Source organism: Macaca fascicularis, chromosome 2 (genome assembly GCF_037993035.2).
Source record: "Macaca fascicularis isolate 582-1 chromosome 2, T2T-MFA8v1.1".
Lineage (NCBI taxonomy): Eukaryota > Metazoa > Chordata > Mammalia > Primates > Cercopithecidae > Macaca > Macaca fascicularis.
In genome coordinates, this window is record NC_088376.1 from 127,243,142 (window position 1) to 127,262,838 (window position 19,697).

Below are 19,697 nucleotides of genomic sequence, written 5' to 3' on the forward strand. Positions count from 1 at the left end.
TCTGTTCTCCCATCTCATTTTGGAAAAATAGGGAACAAAGGTGTGAGTCTGAGGAGTTGGTCCAGGCATCTGTGGTGCTGCACAAAAGTCTTTGCATGTTTAGCTCTGTAGAGCGGGGAACAAGCTGCCTGCTAGGCTCCAGTTGAGTCGACTTGCAAGAGACATTTTCCTTCTTGTTAAATATAGAAACTCCCAGAATTAAGGGAGGAACATTAAATATAATTTGAATTCAGTATCTCCCCTTATTTATGCACACCTTGGGAATTGTGCTATGCTATATTCTTGTGCTGTTATTTACTGAATGCTGTTTTTAACACTGACTCAATTTTTTTGGAAACTTGGATGCATTTATTTCAAAAGAAAGTATATTATGACTATAAATGGAAAACCAATATCACCTGTAAAAACAAAACAAAACAAAAAACAAACAAACAACAGAAGAAACCTAAATAGAATGGGAACAGAACCATGTTGTTACATTCTATCTGGTCACTTTGCTTGTAGGAAATCCTAAAACAGAGATCCCTGATGCTCCTACTTAAAAGCGGAGGCCAGTGTGAGTTAGAGAGATATGAGACACGTGCTAGCACCTAAATTGAAATTTCTTCCTTGATTATTCAACTACTCTATCACAAGGAATACAATACAATTTAAAAGACAGTAACTCTCTCAATAGGTAGTTTCATTTCATTTACTGCCATGTCCACATAACACTCAGGGTCACATATATATATGCCACACTTTGGGAAACATGGTCCTAATCCCGTCTCCTGTCATACTTCGGAGTAATCTGGACATCAGAAAGGTTAAGTGAATTGCTTGGATGATTTGTTATACAGATGGTTAGAGGGAAACCTTTGTACTAGGACTCTCACATCCTAATTTGAAAACCAGGACAGCTGTGTATATCAAAATTGTCTTATCTGTGCAAAAAAGAAAATGGTCAAATATTTACTTTAGAATCACAATCACCCTTTGTCTTCAAAAGGGCCATTTCAAATAGGCTAAATCTGTCCACTAGGTCACACACACACAATTCCCACCAACAGGACATTGTAATTTGAATGGTGTCTTTTTTCATAAAAGCACAGTTAACCATAAACACAACAAACCACTACAATCAGAGAAGAGCCAATCACTTCCCTCTATCAAATAAAAAGTGTTTAAAAAAAAAAAACCTTCATGTAAATGTCCCAGAGAGAACTGCAGTGACCTGAACAGCCCAGAATATATGGTTACACCACTGACATTTTAGGGCCATGCTTTCAAAGGAAGGCACACCCTTCCTGCTTGTAAAAACCCGCATTTTTCACTTCCAAATTAGTTAAGCAGGCATCAGGTTACAAGGCTTGCTCTCAACTTTAAAGGAGAAAGCATTATTTATATTTGTTTTATGATGTCTGAAATAAGCAGCAGTAAAGAGGATTATAGCACTCTTTCTAGGGAACTGCTTCAGTTTTAAAGTTTTTGTCCTGCTTACTCAAATTTATTTTTGAGGCTCTCAAATTATCCCCTTTCATTCTAATGTGGGGAAATAAGACTGAAAAGCACTCATTTCCTCTGGGACGGAGCTGCTGGGATCCAGCTCGTGGGTGGGAGGGCTGGTAGAAAGCTGGTGTCCAGCTCTCTAAAGGGGTTATTTCTCCTATCCATTTAAAATTACATTTTTGTTTTAAATGCAGTCAGAGTCAAGCAGACAGTTCAGTTCCATAGGACTACTATTTTTAAAAACCAGATACCTAAAAATGAATTTCTAGTATGTAAACTGATTTCCCTTCCAGCATAATGATCTTTTAAAATCATGTCTACAAATTTCTCTTTATGAGCAATCAGATTTCAAGGATAAGAGATGCCCATTTACAGTGCCATGTTTCTGGGTTCAGAAAAAAGGACAGTCTGCTAGTCCACACTTTCAAGAGTACAAAGAACAACCTCGGCAAGTCAGACTTCACCATGACAAAAACACAGATGTTCAGAACTACAATTCTGGACACATAACTTCTCCTGCAGTGTAGTGTGGAAAATTTGCACACTCATTTAATATGAAATGATGCTAAAAATTCAAGAGAGTCACAAAGTTTTTGCAGGGCTTGAAGTGGTCCAGGGGATCTCAATCATCTCTCCAACATACACGGGCAACCCACGGGGCATATTCTTCAAGTAAGAAAACTTGGATTCATAGCTTTTGAATTTTGGTGCTCCCAGGTTACCCCCAAATAGCTAGTAGTGCCAGGCATAGAGGCCAATCCAGTTTATAATGAGTTTCTCCTTTTTTAGTAATACTCTCTAGAAGTAAATTGTTGGCCAGTTTATTTTGGCTGTAATTAAGGAAGCTAAAACCTAAAATAAATGGCCAGAGTTCTTCTTTGGCTATCTCATTGGTGGCAGATTATGAAAAAGGTAACAATTCACAGAAGGAACTAAGAAAATTCTGCATAAGCCCCCTCTAGCCCCTTACCTCATTGTCATGTGGCGGCAGCTGGTGTAGTAGCTGCTTGATTCGCAGTTTCTCTCCAGGACTGTTGACATAAGGGACTTTCTCTTCTGGGAGACAGCTATAGTACTGGTGTACCTGAAGGACAGAAAGCATATAGATGACTTGCCGGTTACTCAAACCACATGCCTATTCCCACTTACTGGGAAGATGACTCCCCCAGCAGGATGTAACTGACTTCCACAGTCCTGAACCTTTATGAAAGTCAACAGCAGACGAGTTTCCTATGGTAAGCAGAGAAATTCATCCTTAAAGCAAGAGTCAGGCAAATCATCCATATCTGGGATTTTCCCCTCTCTCTGTGAGGCAAAAACAAAGCCATTAAATTTTCCTAGAAACAGAGAATTCAGCAGACATGCTGGTGAACCAGAGGGTAGGGCTTTCTCGGCAGACTCCCCTGAGAGCTGGCTTTACCATTTTCTCTGTTAGTCTCCAGCATGTGACGTGCCTCCCTAGCCAAAGGGATATGTCAGCACCTGCCTCAGCAATGGAGTTAAAGCCAGTCTTTGGCACTTGGCAAACCCCTAGGTACCTCAGCCTCCACCTACATTTAAAGCCCTCCAGGTTTCGAGACTTGTGTAAGGCAGGCAGCAGCTGACATCCATCAGAAATAGACTCACTAAATCTGGGATGCAGAGCGTGTAATTAAAAATTGTCATTAACATGAGGATTTTTGCACATCCTAGAACATTCTTGTTTACGACTGTTAGGACATATTCTTGTACTTTATGAGGCTCATTCAACCCTAACAACAACTGGGGAAAGCACCAAGCAGCTAATTTTGCCTGAGAAAAGAAAATAGACATTTCACCATTCAGCCACACGCAAAACTAGAGAAAGAAAAAACTGGCTAATATAGAAGGTATGTTATTATATAGGAGAGGCAAAAAAAAAAAAAAAATCCCACAAGCTCAGATGACATCATGGAAAATACTCTCAAGTATCTCTTATTTAACAGCATGACCACCTCTTGCGAAACAAGGCATTCATTCAACAAACGGACAAGATGGAAGACTGGGGGCTCTGAAAGTCATCATTTGGCCGGGCATGGTGGCTCACACCTGTAATCCCAGCACCTTGGGAGGCTGAGGCGGGCGGTTCACCTGAGGTCAGGAGTTTGAGACCAGCCTGATCAACACGGTGAAACCTCGTCTCTACTAAAAGTACAAAAATTAGCCCGGTCTGGTGGCGCATGCCGGTAATCCCAGTTACTCAGGAGACTAAGGCAGGAGAATTGCTTGAACACGCCATAGCCTGGGTGACAGAGCAAGACTCTGTCTCAAAAAAAAATTTTTTTTTTTGTTACATTCTACAAACTTGGTCTAAACTTGGTCTAATTCCTTTGCATTGAGGGAGCTGTGGGTATGAACACATGTTTTGGGAATGCTGGGGTGAAGAGTTGCGAAAGTTCTGTCTACTTTGATCTCCAGAAACTAAGTCATAAATGTTAGAAGAGGGGGTGAAAAGGCTTTGTAATGACAAGGCCTTAAAAAATGTGAAAGCTATCTTTATTTTCATAACTAATGATGGTAACCATTCACTATCATGTGCCTATCATCCTTTTAATCAAATCCCAGAGGCAATTACAAAAAGAATTCTTGTCCCAGACTAGCTAGATTTCCAAAGGCAGGGTCTGTATAAGCCCCTTCCTATAGGCAGCTGGCAGAGAGCTATGCCCAGGGGCAGGAATGAATGGCGCCGGGTTCTGAAGACAGCTCACTGTTGACCAGTACTCTGAGAAAAAGTAAAAACCCAGATCACTAGTTTGGGATTAGAAGCTGGCAATTTGCCTATTAGAGACTTGCACAGCGTTCCATCCTCAGAAGAGTCCCTGTGCCATATGCCTCATCAGACAAAGGCCAGGTATAAAAAAGCAGGCCCAGTCTCATGTCTTGGGGAATGGGCTTTGACTCCCAAATCAGAAGATTGCTTGTAGAAAGGCCTTGTTCCATCATTACTTTGTCATTCACACAACTCCCATTGTCGTTATGGAACATTAGGGACAATTGCTAATATGAGATGAATTACTATGGATGCTTGAAAATGCAGAGTCTAGTTGCAGTTCCATTGACCGTCCTTTTAATCACCTCTAATTACTCACACACCCCCTGTCCATTGCCTAGAGCACAGTCAGGCCTGAGAGCCCTTCTGAACTGGTACTTTGAACCAAGCCCTTTCTGATACTGTCTAAGGCTGGCCCAAGTTGGACTCTTCCCTGCACCCTCTAGGGCATAGCCGGTAGATCTGGACCCGAGTCAAGGCTCTGTTGTTTCTCATCTCTGGGTTCCTGAGCAAGTTATATGACTGTTCAAAATACCCATCATAAGACTGAGATGATTAAATGAGAGTGTAGGCACAAGCATGTGGCTCTCAATAAAAATAAATAACATGAATACATGATGATAGTTATACTATCAAGCCTGGCCTACTCTAAATGGAACAATCCAGATGCTTCCTGGACTAGGTCTTACTCTGCCACCCAGGCTGGAGTGCAGTGGCGTGATCATGGTCACTGTAACCTTGACCTCCTGGGCTTAAGCACTCTTCCCACCTCAGAGTAGCAGGAACTACTAGCGCATGCCACCATGCCTGGCTAATTTTTAAAATTTTTTTGTAGAGACAGGGTCTTGCTATGTTGACCAGGCTGGTCTTGAACTCCTGGGCTCAAGCTATTCTCCTGCCTTGGCCTTCCAAAGTGCTGGGATTACAGGTGTGAGCCACTGCATCAGGCCAGCTTTGGAATGTGCAGCAACACTGCTGGCTTATAGAGTGAGACCAAACCCTGAAGCCACTTACATTAATAAAAGCAAGAAAAATAGGTTGCAAGGGATACAATGGTATTAAAACTAGTTTGATTTCAGGGGAAAAATGGCAAAGTGTTATAAAGGTGTGTGTGTGTGTGTGTGTGTGTGTATGTGTGTGTTTTTTCAGAAATTTAGCCACGTATATAAAAGGGTCTCATGAGGAAACAGAATATGCCACCGGAAGGTGACTGTACCAAGTTTCTGTTCTCTCTGAGCCCAGTGTCCTCTTACCTCTGCTCTCTTCTCTTCCTGCGGATCTGCTTCTCATCTTCTCAAAGGTTCAGGTTTCCCATGGCACTTGAGTTTGCACAGCATCAGTTCAAGAGCCTGTCCTAGAGTGACTCACTTTTCTCAATTCCAAATTCCCCAGAGGAGGACCCTGACTACCCCATCTTGGGCAGCGTCCACACCCAGAAATGAGATTAAAAACATTCGATACTTTGAAGACTGGAGAATAAATGAATCCCAACATGACATGACTGAGTGAAGGTGCAGTCAGCAGTGACGGAGGACTCTGGAGAAACTTAGGAGTAAATAAGTCCCTTGGTGTGCTGAGATCCATCCTCAAGACTGAATTCTGAAGTCAAAAGAGGCAGTGACTACTCTTTAGGAACACAGCTCTATCTTTCCTGGACATCTTTTGTCACCTTTTATAATTCAAGCCTACTGATAACCACTCAAAATTATCCCAGTAATTCCTCAAATATAGAATATGCTAGAATATCTTCTCACAAGGCAACTAATAATTTGATAGATGACTTAAGAACTCACCTAGATAGCAAGATGCCCCATTTCTAAAATAAATCAGTTAATAAATTAACAACCTCCCAAATCACTCCCATATCACATGGTAGGTGATGTGGCTTGCTCTGAGGAAGGAGAATAAGTTAGTCCTTTCAGGACCTCCAATCCTCTTCAAAGTCCATTGAAGCCCAGGTGAAAAACGCATCCCTCTAATGTTAGCTTTGTGTCGCCTCCTGGTGTTTAGATGCTGGACTTCCCAAATTTTTCATCGAGCAAAGGGGATTAACAGATGGATAGGAGGGAGGGAGAAACAGCTCTCCTGAATTATCTGGCTGGATACAGGAATGCTGCCTGCATTTTCCTCTGGCATCCTCCACAATAAAACTACTGTATAGCCCAAAACAAACATCAAGTGAACCCAGGGTAATGGGAAAATACTGAGTATACTTTCTGGCACTACAAAAATAAAATTTGGCACAATCCCTGAAAATCCTGCAGATTGTTCATTTTAGTCCAAACATGTTTCACTTGTTCATTTTTTGGAGTAAATAAGCAAATCCAATAGAATTTTGTCAATGATGATCATTACCAAGCTATTACCCATTATGCTGATAACTGTATTTTTCATTCTGTGTGTACTGAGCATATTTATTCAAAAGCACATCTGTTGAATGTGTTAGAGACTTTGCTCCATTGAGACATTCCCAGATAAAGGTGTCCTGTGATTCCACCCTCGGTGAAATCATACTAGGTAACTTTCCCCTAAACAAAAGCATTTTGAACACAATACACTGGCTTATGAAAATGAAATAGCTGAAGGCCTTTATTTAAGGTGTGACTCTGCAACAGGAAAGGTTTGGCAGCAACTTCAGTGTGTGTCAGACAGATCGCAAGTGCTTTAGTTAGTGCGCAAATAAAGTCTACAAAGCAAAGCCTCGCCCAGCTGGAAAGATGAGGTTTGTTGGAAGGAACTGCACGTTTGATAGCATTTCTGCCTGGGCAGAAAGATGGAGGCTGGAGAAGCAACGACTCCGCATTTGGGAGAAAAGTGTACTAAAAGTAAGCTGACCTTTTTTTTTTTTTTTTTTTTTTTTAAAGAAGTGTGCAAAGCACTTTATTTAGAGCACTGGTTCTCAAACTATAGCTTACATCAGAATCACCTGGAAGGCTTGTTAAAACACAGCTTTCTAATTTAGTAGGCCTGCGGTGGGGATATTTGCATTTCTGACTCCTCTTCAGGTCCTGCTGTTAGTCCAGGGACCACACTTTGTGAGTTTTAGTGCTTTCTACTGTTTTCCCTCACCAACCAACCTTACGCAGTTGTCAGGCAAATGGTAGGATTCCCATTTTCTTCAAGAGATCTAGAAGGCCCAGAAAAGGGAAGAGAACTTGTTGAATCTCAGCCAATTTTTCAGGTGTCTCCTTCTACATCTAGATATATGATTCAGCAGGGGATTCCACCAGCTCTGGCAAGAACAAGAAATCCTAAGGGCAAAGTGCTCACATTTTTGGGTGGCAACATTTTCCTTATCAAAAGTATCCTTATTTTCTTAAAGCAGGAACCCACAAAGGAGAAGTTAGACTTTCTTGGCTGATTTCAGAATCAATTGTTCTTAACCATCTAGATGGGGAGGGGGCCCAATCTTTTGGCTTCCCTGTGCCACATTGGAAGAAGAATTGTCTTGAGCCACACATAAAATACACTAACATTCACGCCTGTAAACCCAGCACTTTGGGAGGCCAAGGCGGGCGGATCACAAGGTCAGGAGATCGAGACCATCCTGGCTAACATGGTGAGACCCCCATCTCTACTAAATATACAAAAAATTAGCCAGGCATAGCGGCGGGTGCCTGTAGTCCCACCTACTCAGGAAGCTGAGGCAGGAGAAGGGCATGAACCCGGGAGGTAGAGCTTGCAGTGAGCTGAGATCATGTCACCACCCTCCAGCCTGGGCGACAGAGCGAGACTCTGTCTCAAAAAACAAAACAAACAAACAAAAAAACAAAAAAGAAACAAAAAAACCCCACTAACATTAATGATAGCTGATGAGCTTAAAAATGGCAAAAATATCTCATAATATTTTAAGAAAGTTTATGAATTTGTGTTGGGCCACATTCAAAGCCATCCTGGACTGTATGCAGCCTGTGGACCACAGGTTGGACAAGCCTGATCTGAATGAAGGAAGCGGTCATTGAACTATTGACTTACTGAGTGACCCTAGGGCTTGAAGTGTTTTTATATACAGTATTTCATAAAACTTCTGCACACCCTGGAGGTGGGTATTTCATACTCATCAGATTGAATATCACATAGTTATAAAGTGACAGAGCCACTTTTGAGCTTGACTTCCCCATCTTCTCCTTCTGTTCTCCTTTATCAAGAAAAAAAGAGACTGAAGAGACTGGCAGATGGATGGGAAAGAAGGAAGAAAAAACCAAACCATACCCAGATACAGTAGATTTCCAATAGGTCTGCCTGGCTGACCACAGAAACAATGAACACATTTTCCTTCGGTATTCTCCAGAACATAACCAACACACAGCTCCCAAGTAAAGCCAAAATGAACAGACAGTATGTGAAAAATCTCCAAATTACACAGTCTTTCCACAACACCATGGCATGGTGGTATAAGGGAGTTGTGGCAGTTTTCCCACCCATATCCATTTTTTTTCTTCCTTAACAACATCCCCATTTTACTGAGAGCATCAATATACTCAGCTAAGAATAAATATTTCTGCAGCTCCTTAGTAGCTACATGTGGCCTTATATATTCTGGCCAATGACATGGAAGGGTGTGACTTCTGGGAGACTCTTTTAAAAGAGTCTAGGCAACTGCCTAGGAGGCTAGGCAGTTGTTAGCCAAGACCTTTTTTTGCCCATTCCCCCTTCTTCCTGCTTCCTGTCTGGAATGTAAATGCAATGGCTAGAGCTCCAGCAGCCATCTTGTGCCATGAAGTAACTTTACAAATGGGAATGGAAGCTGTAACCTGAGGATAGTAGGACAGAAAGTTATGAGCCTGGACTTAAAATTTTTTTAAAAAATTCTTATACCATGGAGCCACCAGACCAACCCTGAATTGCCTTTCTCTGAACTTCTGAGTGAGAGAAATAAACTATTTCTTTATTTACAGTCTCTGTTGCTAGGAAGTGAATGCAATTCCTTTTTTTTTTTTTTTTTTTTTTTTTGTGAGGCGGAGTTTCGCTCTGTCTCCCAGGCTGGAGTGCAGTGGCCGGATCTCAGCTCACTGCAAGCTCCGCCTCCCGGGTTTACGCCATTCTCCTGCCTCAGCCTCCCGAGTAGCTGGGACTACAGGCGCCCGCCACCTCGCCCGGCTAGTTTTTTTTGTATTTTTTAGTAGAGACGGGGTTTCACCATGTTAGCCAGGATGGTCTCGATCTCCTGACCTCGTGATCCGCCCGTCTCGGCCTCCCAAAGTGCTGGGATTACAGGCTTGAGCCACCGCGCCCGGCCGTGAATGCAATTCCTAAATGATATAGCAGTGGTTTTCAAACAGTAGCATACTTTAGAATCATCTGAGACCTTTATTAAAGATGATTGCCATTTTCATCCCTCTGGGTCTGAAAAGGAGGCCAGAACTGTGCACTCTTAACAAACACCTCAGACCATACCAGGAGAAACACTAGTTTAAGGAAAAGCCAAACACAACCACAAGGTCAAGGCCAACCCTCCTGAAGTGTAATCTCAGATATGAGCTGATACATTCGGAAGGTTTTATAAAATCCAACTTAACCCAGGGACTAATTCGAACGCTGAGCCTTTATTTCACGTTTCCCCTCACCTGCAGTTTGAGAAGCTTGGAACCTTGTTTAATCTACCTCAATTTGGGGAGGTAATATCTAAAATGCACCTGAGCATCTCAGAAGGCAGGTTGTACAGAGAAGGGAAAGATGCTGCCTGAATCTGCTGCACGTGGTGGTCTTTAAAAAAGTACACAGTGGTTCCCAAATGGGAACCTAGAGGACCATCAGGTAGCATTACAGCTGTGAGCAAATAGGGATGGGCTGCTCGTGAGGGCCCCTGTGTTCATTTTGCCCCTATTTGCCAGAATTTCATTACCCAAGCAATAGGAGAAAAGTGCTATTAAGTGGCATTTAAGAGGTGAAATTGTACCAAGTTTGGCTCCTTCCCTTTTCTCCTGGAGGCCCACATTATAATTTTAATTGGTTTACTCAGGAAGCAATTTAGGAAACAACAGTCTAATGCCTAATGCCTAAACAATGTCTCCATCATGTTAAACTCCCCTAGGATTAGGATCAAAATCAGAAATAAAAGCTCATTTGCAGTGTTTTCAAAGAAGAATCTTTCAAAGACTCCTTTCTTTTGTTCACACTTGATGTCTAATTCAACAGGGATTCTTGTTGAATGTAGGTTCAAAACATATCCAGAATCCAGTCATTTTCCACCATCCCTGCAGGACCAGTCTAGCTATGACTAAGTGCTCACCTGAACTATTGCTGTGGCTGCTTCTGGACCCGGCTTTCACCTTTGTGCCTCTGCAGTTGAGTCTCTATTCAGCAGCAATAACAACTCTATTGGAATATAAACCAGGGTGTGTCACTGCTCTGCTCAAAACCCTGGATGGTCTGGGTGCAGTGGCTCATAACTAACCCCAGAACTTTGGGAAGCTAAGGCAGGATGATTGCTTGAGCCCAGGAGTTCAAGACTGGCCTGGGAAACAAAGGTAGACCATGCCTCTACAAACATTAAAAAAAAACCAGCCAGGCTGTGGTGGTGTACACCTGTGGTCCCCACTACTCTCGAGGCTGAGCTGGGAGGATCGCTTGAGCCTGGGAGGTTGGGGCTGCAGTGAGTGGCGAATGTGCCGCTGCACTCCAGCCTGGGTGACAGAGTGAGATTCTATCTCAAAACAAACAAACAAACAAACCTCAAAACCCCCCAAAACAACAACCCTGGATTATCTCTCATGCCTCTATGATGCAAAGCCAAAGTCTTCAATATAGCACCATGACCCTGCCTCCTTACAACCTGGCAGACTGTGTCTCTTACCATATTCCTTTTGTTCAGGTCTTTTGCTCACAATGACCTCCTTGCTGTTCATTTCACCTCATGGCCTGTACACCAGCCATTCCCTCTGCCTGAAAGGTTCTTCCCCCAGATATTTGCATGGTGTCATCCTCCTTTCTTCCAGTCTTTGCTCAATGGCTACCTTAGCTGCCTTCCTTGACTATCCTAATAAATTAGCACCTCTATCCCCTATCCTCCAACCCAGTGCTTCTCAACTGGGGGTAACAATATCCTCCAAGAGATATTTGACAACGTCTACAGACATTTTCTGTTATTGCAACTTGGAGAGGGAGCCGCTATTGGCATATATAGTGGGTAGAGTCCAGGGATGCTGCCAAACTTCCTACAATGCGTGGGTCAGCCCCCACAGCAAATGATCCCCATCAAAATGCCAACAGTGCTGAAACTGATAAACTCTTAGTCTGCTTTTTGTCAAAGAACTTATCGGTTGCTGACAAATGATGTATTTGTTTATTGTCTTTCTCTTCCCTCTAGAATGTGAGTACTTAGGACTGTGTTTGCTGTATACCCCCAGAAGAGGGTCTGGCATGTACTAGATACTCAATAAGTGTTTTTTGAATGGATGCATTCTGTATTCAAACCTTACCTTTCTAGCTGTCTGGGTTATTAGAGGATCTAGACAGACACATACAGCAACAGAATACACAAGTGAGGTTTCAAGAGAAACCTGCGTAAAACTCATTAAGCTTCTCTTTCATTCCATCAAAGCATTTGCTTTTTCACCAAAGATTAGTGCTGTGGGGTGGGTGGAGGAGATGCTAAGTAAAGGATGCATGGAATAACTGTCAATGTACTGTTTATTTCAGAAGAAGCAACAAAAGTGACACCCATTTGTATTTGAAGCCAGATAATTTCTTTCAAGTTGAGTTAACTTTGTTTGAACAAATTAAGGAAAATAATTATGTTATGCCCTAAGCTGGTACTACAATTCAAAGTCACATGAGTTGCTTTGCTCCTATGCCTGTTAGCTCTCACATGCCCACTCTTTCTAACACTGTTAGTTTATTATTTTATTTAGAATATTAAATGTCAATGTTTTGTTAGAAAATACTTTCCATTTAGTTTGGAGCATTATCTGACATTTATTATCCGACATTTATTTTATCTTGTCTTATAGAAAAGGTTGCAGAAATGGAAGAACTTGGGGTTTGAACATTTTCTACTTAAGTTACACTTAAATAAACTCCCTTATCTCAATTTTACCAAAACACCCTTTGCAGATTGTTTACACATTTGCATATATGCCCTACTAAAAATTCCCCAACAGTTGCCAACTTTATTTCACAACAGTTTCAATACTGCCTTTAGATAAAATACACACATATACAAGTATGAAAAAAACAGGACGGCATTTTCTTATAGGGGTTACATGTTTGGACTCTGGAGTCAGATTGTTTGGGTTCCAATACTGGATGTAACACTTACCATCTGCATGTAGTTGGGCATGTTATTTTATCTCTTATAGAAAGTTAATATCTCCATCTGTAAAATGGGGACGATAATATCTACCTTGAAGCATTAATAAGAGGCTGAAATGATATCGTATAACTAACAAAGAGAGAGCAACAGGCTGAAGGCTCTATATTTCTTGGCTTTGAAGCAGTCTAATGCATAATTCATAAATGTCTATGTTATAAACAGAATTGTGTACCCCCTATGATTCACATATCAAATCCCTAACCCCTATATGTGACTATATTTGCAGATAGGGCCTTTAAGGAGGTAATTAAGGTTAAATGAGGTCATAAGGCTGGGACCCTATTCAATAAGATTGGAGTCCTTGTAAGAAGAGGAAGAGATAAGCAGGAGCGTGCACAGAGAAAAGCATCTGCAAGCCAGGAAGAAAAGCCTCACCAGAAATCAACCCTGCTGACACCTTGACCTTGACTTTTGGACTCCAGCACTGTGAGAAAATAAATTTCTGTTGTTTAAGCCACTCAGTCTATGCTATTCTGTTATGTTATCTGTGATACACAAGTGTAAGGAATTGTTGAGTGCTTGTGGAGAAAGAACACACACATGAATGAGAAACCACCCCTAGGTGGAAAGAGGTTACATTCGGCAGAGGGTATAAGACAAGTAGACAAATGACTACAATACAAAGTTAAAATAATGCAAAAACCATAAGAGGTAGACAAAAACAGTACAAAGATTCAATAAAAAATAAGTTAGGCACTGATTTGTAGCATTTGCCAATTTCCATGGGGTATGTGATCCCACTATGAACCCCACATTCAAGCTACCAATGTGACGTCACTGGATGTGGAATTGGGAAGAGATACACATAGCATCACACAGCACTCCCGCCATACACATATAACAGGCAAAACAGTCTCAAGAATATAGATAACAGTGGAACAGGATAAAAGAATTAGGAAGTGACGAATTTCAAGTATTTATCATCTTTAAAAAATGTAATTTATTTAATTATAAGTTTATATCATTAAATTTTCATAATGGCTGTATTTAACAACTGATTTACAAAATTCCTGAAAACTGACCAATTGGCTCTCGCAAGGCAGTATGAGGCCGGCTCTAGCTTATCACTGTCAGAAGCTTAAATGGTCAGTATCCTTGGCAAATTCTCTTTCAAAAAGTAAAAAGAGCAGTAGAAGAGCTGTAAAGGAGATTAAACAGCTAAAGAGCACTTCAAAGAGTATGATGACAACTTATCTGTTGCCCAACTCTGTCTTCAACAGTCCCAGCAAATCACACATTAAGCCAAGTTGTCTATTTCAGCTGACACATACTTCAGAGTAGTCACAGCTTTTCTGTCTCCCAGTCTTTTCCAAATCCCCAGAATTTTGCCCTTTCTCTACAGTACCCTTTTCTTTTCTCCCTTCCTGTTTTCTTTCTAAACTCCCAGGAATAATAAGAACTGATGAACACTCACAATTATTTATGTATTGGCGGGTGTTCTGTTTTCTCAAAGTAAAGAGGATGAGTTAAACACAGTGTAGTTCCCCATGAAGAAGAAAAACAACAACGAAACCCCCGCCCAAACCTTAATGAAACTCCTTTTTTATGCTAGCATGTTGTTATCAAACTGTGTTCTAGTAAGTTAGTGATTCTTATACTTAATAGAGGAAAAAAAAAAGATTCTCCACTTTGGGAATAGCTACTCCAGTATCAACTAAGTTAATATTTACTTACAGTGTAGGAGAAAGAAACTGCATTAGACGTTGAATGTTTGAGTCCTAACCATGACAAATTCTAAGTGGGCAACTTTGGCCAAGTTAACTACCTTCTCTGAACTTCATTGTCCTTATCTCTAGGACTAGAATAATTGTATTCATCTCACAGAGTTATTGTGAGGATTTAAAGTGATGAAAAGATGGCTCCTGCATGCACTAAAGATGGTGGCTGCTGTGGGAAGGCTGTTCCTGGCTTTGGTTGCCCGACATGTGCGCACCATCCTGTCTCTGTAGTCCTTAGGCCTGTGGCTTCTGGGGAAAACATGCTTGACAAACATACTGTGGTCTGATTCTGGTTGAACAGAATTTGCCTTTGGCACAAGTTTCCTCATACCATGCCCTTGCTGTCACTCTATTTTAAAGGTACAGCCTTTGTCAATGGAGAGTTCAAAGATCTCAGCCTTGATGATAATAACGGGAAATGTTTGGTGCTTTTCTTCTATCCTTTGGATTTCACTTTTGTGTGTTCACAACAATTTCTTGCTTTTAGTGATAAAGACAATGAATTTTACAATGTGAACTGTGAAGTTGTTGCAGTCTCAGTGGATTCCCACTTTGGCCATCTTGTTTGGATAAATATACCAAGAAAGGATGGTGGTTTGGGCCACATGAGCATCACACTTTTGTCAGATTTAACTAAACACATTTCCCGAGATTACGGTGTGCTGGTAGAAGGTCCTGGTTTGCACTAAGAGGAGTCTTCATAATTGACCCCCATGAAGTCATCAAGCATTTGAGTGTCAATGACCTCCCAGTGGGCTAAAGCATGGAAGAGACCCTCTGCTTGGTAAAGGCATTCCAGTTTGTAAAACACCCACGGAGAAGTCTGCCCAGCAAACTGGACACTAGAGCCTCCTAAAATTAAGTAAAATCAAACTGTTTCCAAAGAATACTTTGAGAAAGTCAATCAGTAGATCACCCCATGTGTATCTGCACCTTCTCACCGCAGACAGAAACCCCAGTTGGAACCTGCTTTTAGCATTTCAAAGATGATTATTTGTAGAAGGCAAGGAACCTATTATGTTTGTGTTCATAAATACTACTCTAAATGTTTTGTTTTTGTAATACTGGCTAAGGTTTTTTCAACATGGTTAGTTGCTAGTATAAGGAGTCCTTTAGTGGAAATATCCTGATGGCTAGCTAGTTAGTTTCTACAGAACACTAGTTCACTTATTTCTTAGATCATGTCCTCAACGGAAACACTCTTCTTTTTTAGACTTATTTGAATATCTGTCTACACCAAAGTAGTATAATGAGCACTGAAAGCTTCTGATCAAGGGTCCTGAAATTTTCTTCCTGAATTTCTTCATATGAAACTGAATTTTTTTAAATTAACAAAGATCATAGCTTTAAGTTATCTTAGATTTATAGTTTAGTCATTTTGTTCATTACATCTACATACATTTCTAGATACTGACTGGTGTCGTTGTTTATACAGGATATTTATTATATCCAGGTATTGCATTTTGAAATTATTACAATTATTTTCTTTGTTGGTGTTCAATATAAAATATAATAAAAATAAACACATTTTAAAATAAAGTGACAAAAGGATGAAAATACACTGTGAACTATAAGGATGCACATAATTGTCAGATCAGTTTTATTATTATTAAAAATAACAACAAAACTAGAAGTTAGAATTGCTTTGGGTTGCTAGTAATCATGACCTAAGAATAGAGGTCTAGGACTGGTTTGGCATTTTATAAAAACCATGAAGCATCTAGGCTCTTCCTGTCTTTCTGCACCCACCATCCCATATGTTAGTGACCTCTGTGCTCAAGATTGCAAAATGCCTACTGGAGTCTCAACCATCACATTCACTTTCCAGGTAAGAAGGTGGGTAAGGGTAAGAGGCAGCTGGATGAACAACATTTAAAGAGTTTTACTAGAAGTACTAACCTCCTATTTAGAATCCCTTGGATAGGACTAGCTGCAAGGGAAGCCAGGAAACATGGTCCTTAGTAGGGCATACTGCTGCCCAGAATACAATCAGGTTCCATTAGTAGGAAAGGAGGAGATGCTAATACTGGGTGACACCAAGAAATCTGTCCAAAGAATATCTGAATTTTGAGTTATCTCTTTCTTATGTGGAGTCCTTAGGAGTGTCCTACATGGTATCTTTTCTGTGCATTTTAAATCATTGTTTTTGATTCTGCCCTCCACATATAACATAATCAGTCCATTACCCCCCTCTATTATTATTATTAGTTTCACAGGGTTATGCAAAGCCAGTTTGAATAAAGTTTAGAAAGCAAAGACAGAAGAAATTCTAGGACCAATTCAAGTTTTCAAGTGTCCAAGGTGATTCATAATGACATGCTATAATCCAAAGAAAGAATTCTTTTTGCAAGAGACCGGAGCTTGCTGATCACAGGACATTGCTGGAAACCCATTTTAAAATACAGGTAACTTTGTTTCAAGTCAGTTCGTTTAAGGCAGTTTCATTTCTGCATATTAAATAAATGATTGAGAAACAACCAGAAAATATGAAAACCAAGGAAATCACTTATACATTATAAAGGATATATTTCTCACTACCATGGCTACTTTCAGTCTGAGTAACTTGCCTTGCCCACTAAGTTTCAAATGAATCATAAAAGCAATTGTGAGAATTTGGTCTTTCCTGTTCCAAAATGTCAAAAGATCAGTGAAGGTAAGACCTTGGCCTGCAGGTTATAGTTTGCATATAGCCATAAAATCCCAGAGGGCCTATGTTACGCCACTTTAGAGAAACAGACAGGAAAGAAGGTTTGGTTTGGATGAGCTAGAGTATGCCACAATATGTCAACCACCACCAAAATATCACTAGTTTCATACTGCAGTGTTTTTTAATTAAAAAATTTTATTGTGGCATACATATCACAAGATATGCCATTTTAACCTTCTTTTTTTTCTTTTCGAGATGGAGTTTCACTCTTGTTGCCCAGGCTGGAGTGCAACGGCGTGATCTCGGCTCACTGCAACCTCCGTCTCCCGGGTTCAAGTGATTCTCCTGCCTCAGCCTCCCGAGTAGCTGGGATTACAGGCCCTCACCACCACACCCGGCTGGTCTTTTGTATTTTTAGTAGACACAGGGTCTTGCCATGTTGGCCAGGCTGGTCTCGAACTCCTGACCTCCGGTGATCCACTCGCCTCAGCCTCCCAAAGTGTTGGGATTATAGGCATGAGCCACCCTGGCCTCATTTTAACCATTTTTAAGTGTACAATTCAGTGGCACTGGGTACATTCACAATGTCATGCAATCATCACCACTATCTCATCACAAAACTTTTTCATCATGTTAAACAGAAACTCTATACCAAATAATAATAATTCTCCATTTCTCCTCCCCTCAGCCCCTGGTAACCTCTAATTTACTATCTATCTCTATGAATTTGCCTAGTCTAGATACTTCATATAAGTGGAATCATGCAATGTTTGTCCTTTGTGTCTGCTTATTTCACCTAGTATAATGTTTCCAAGGCTAATTTCTGTTGTAGCATGTATCAGAGCTTTGCTTGTGGCTATTACTTCACTGCATGTATATACCACATTTTGTTTATCCATTTTATCTGTTGACAGAACTTGAGTTGTTTTTACCTTTTGACTACTGTGAATAATGCTTCAGTGAACATTGGTGTACAATTATGTTTGAATCTCTGCTTTCAATTATGTTGCATATATACTTAGGAGTGGAATTGCTGGATGATACGGTAATTCTGTTTAGCTTTTAGAGAAACTGCCAAACAGCGCTCCAAAGTGGCTGCACCATTTGACATTCCCACCAGCAATGCACAGAAATTCCAGTTTCTCCACATCCTTACCAACATTTATTTTCCAGTTTTTGAAATTATAACCATCTTCGTAGGTGTGAAGCAGTATCTCATTGTGGTTTTGATTTGCATTATATTAATGACTAATGATGTTGGACATCTTTCCATGTGCTTATCAGCCAATTGTATATCGTCTTTGGAGAGATGTTGATTGAAGTCCTTCAGTCACCTTCTAACTGAGTTGTCTTCTTGTTGAACTGTAGTTGTTCTTTATATATTCTGCATCTTAAACCCTTATCTATACCATGATTTTATTTCTGTCTCACACTGTATCCTCCTATAGGTAGGCAGAGACCCAGGTGATGGGGGCTCTGTATGGAGATATGCCTCCATGAGGCTGGCAGCAGAGAAAAGGATGGTTGGAACTGAACACTAGCAGCGAAAAGCTTTTTCCTGGATATAATACATGTGACTTCTGTTCACATTTCATTGGTGAAAGCAAGTCTCATGGACATGCCTAACTTTAAAGGGACTGAGAAAGTACATTCCCCCTTTGTGCCTGGAAGAAGAGGGAACCAACCATTTGTAAATAGCCTTAATCCCTGCCACAGCACGGAAAGAATGGAGTACTATGTAAGCAGGATATTACATTTTGCAAAGGTAAACACAAGTGATTCTCTTTATTTGTGGCAGTTATGTGCTATAAAATCACAGCAAACACTGAATTTCTGTATACTAAACATTCCTCCTAGGAGAAATATGGGGTTAGGTTCCTGTGAGCCTCTGGTCCCAACATTTTTGTTAACCAATTAATCCATAACCTTGTTTCATGTGTGTTTCTGTTTAAGGGCAACTTACTTAATATGTATTGTTGATTCATTAACATTTAACTTATGGCCAACAGCACTATAACTCATGCCCAACAGCACTATAACTCATGCTCAACTGAAGATTATCTAACATACATATTTTCTTTCTTTCTTTCTTTCTTTTGAGACTGAGTTTTGCTCTTGTCAGCCAGGCTGGAGTACAATGGCACGATCTTGACTCACCACAACCTTCGCCTCCCAGGTTCAGGCGATTCTCCTGCCTCAGCCTCCCGAGTAGCTGGGATTACAGGCGTGTACCACCATGCCTGGCTAATTTTGTATTTTTAGTAGAGATGGGGTTTCTCCATGTTTGTCAGGCTGGACTCGAACTCCCAACGTCAGGTGATCCGCCTGTCTTGGCCTCCCAAAGTGCTGGGATTACAGGTGTGAGCCACCGTGCCTGGCCTAACATACATATTTTCTCCATCAAGCACATCACAGCCTTCTTGCTTTTAGAAACACTAGATGGCACTTCACTATGCTTGGGGCTATTTTAAACAGTGAAATAACCAACAAAAAGCATAAGATGCAAAAAAGTGGCCCTAAATAGACCACTTGTTTATTCAGTCTGTGAGCTGGAATAAGAAAGCATAGAATTAGCTGTTCTACCCCAGCTGGCCATGTATACATTGGGCAATTCAAATTTTTTATCCCTCTGTGTATGCCTGTTAATGACCATGAGAGTGCTGCAAGTATTGATTTTGAGGTTACAAGTAAAGTCTGCAAATGACCATGAAAGTGCTGCTGCAAGTATTGATTTTGGGGTTA

The 19,697-nt window shown here is 40.8% G+C and overlaps 1 protein-coding gene and 1 pseudogene across 5 annotated transcripts in view; one reads left to right on the plus strand and one right to left on the minus strand.

Moving 5' to 3' along the window:
• The window catches only part of PRICKLE2 (prickle planar cell polarity protein 2), a 353,291-nt gene that overhangs the window by 67,031 nt on the left and 266,563 nt on the right, over nucleotides 1-19,697 (minus strand). For all 5 annotated transcript variants that reach the window (XM_065538699.1, XM_065538702.1, XM_005547533.5 and 2 more), the window contains one exon: nucleotides 2,459-2,572. In XM_065538699.1, the coding sequence (XP_065394771.1) occupies nucleotides 2,459-2,572 (114 nt within the window). The remainder of the gene's footprint in view (nucleotides 1-2,458; nucleotides 2,573-19,697) is intronic.
• LOC141409694 (thioredoxin-dependent peroxide reductase, mitochondrial pseudogene) lies at nucleotides 14,323-15,368 on the plus strand (annotated as a pseudogene).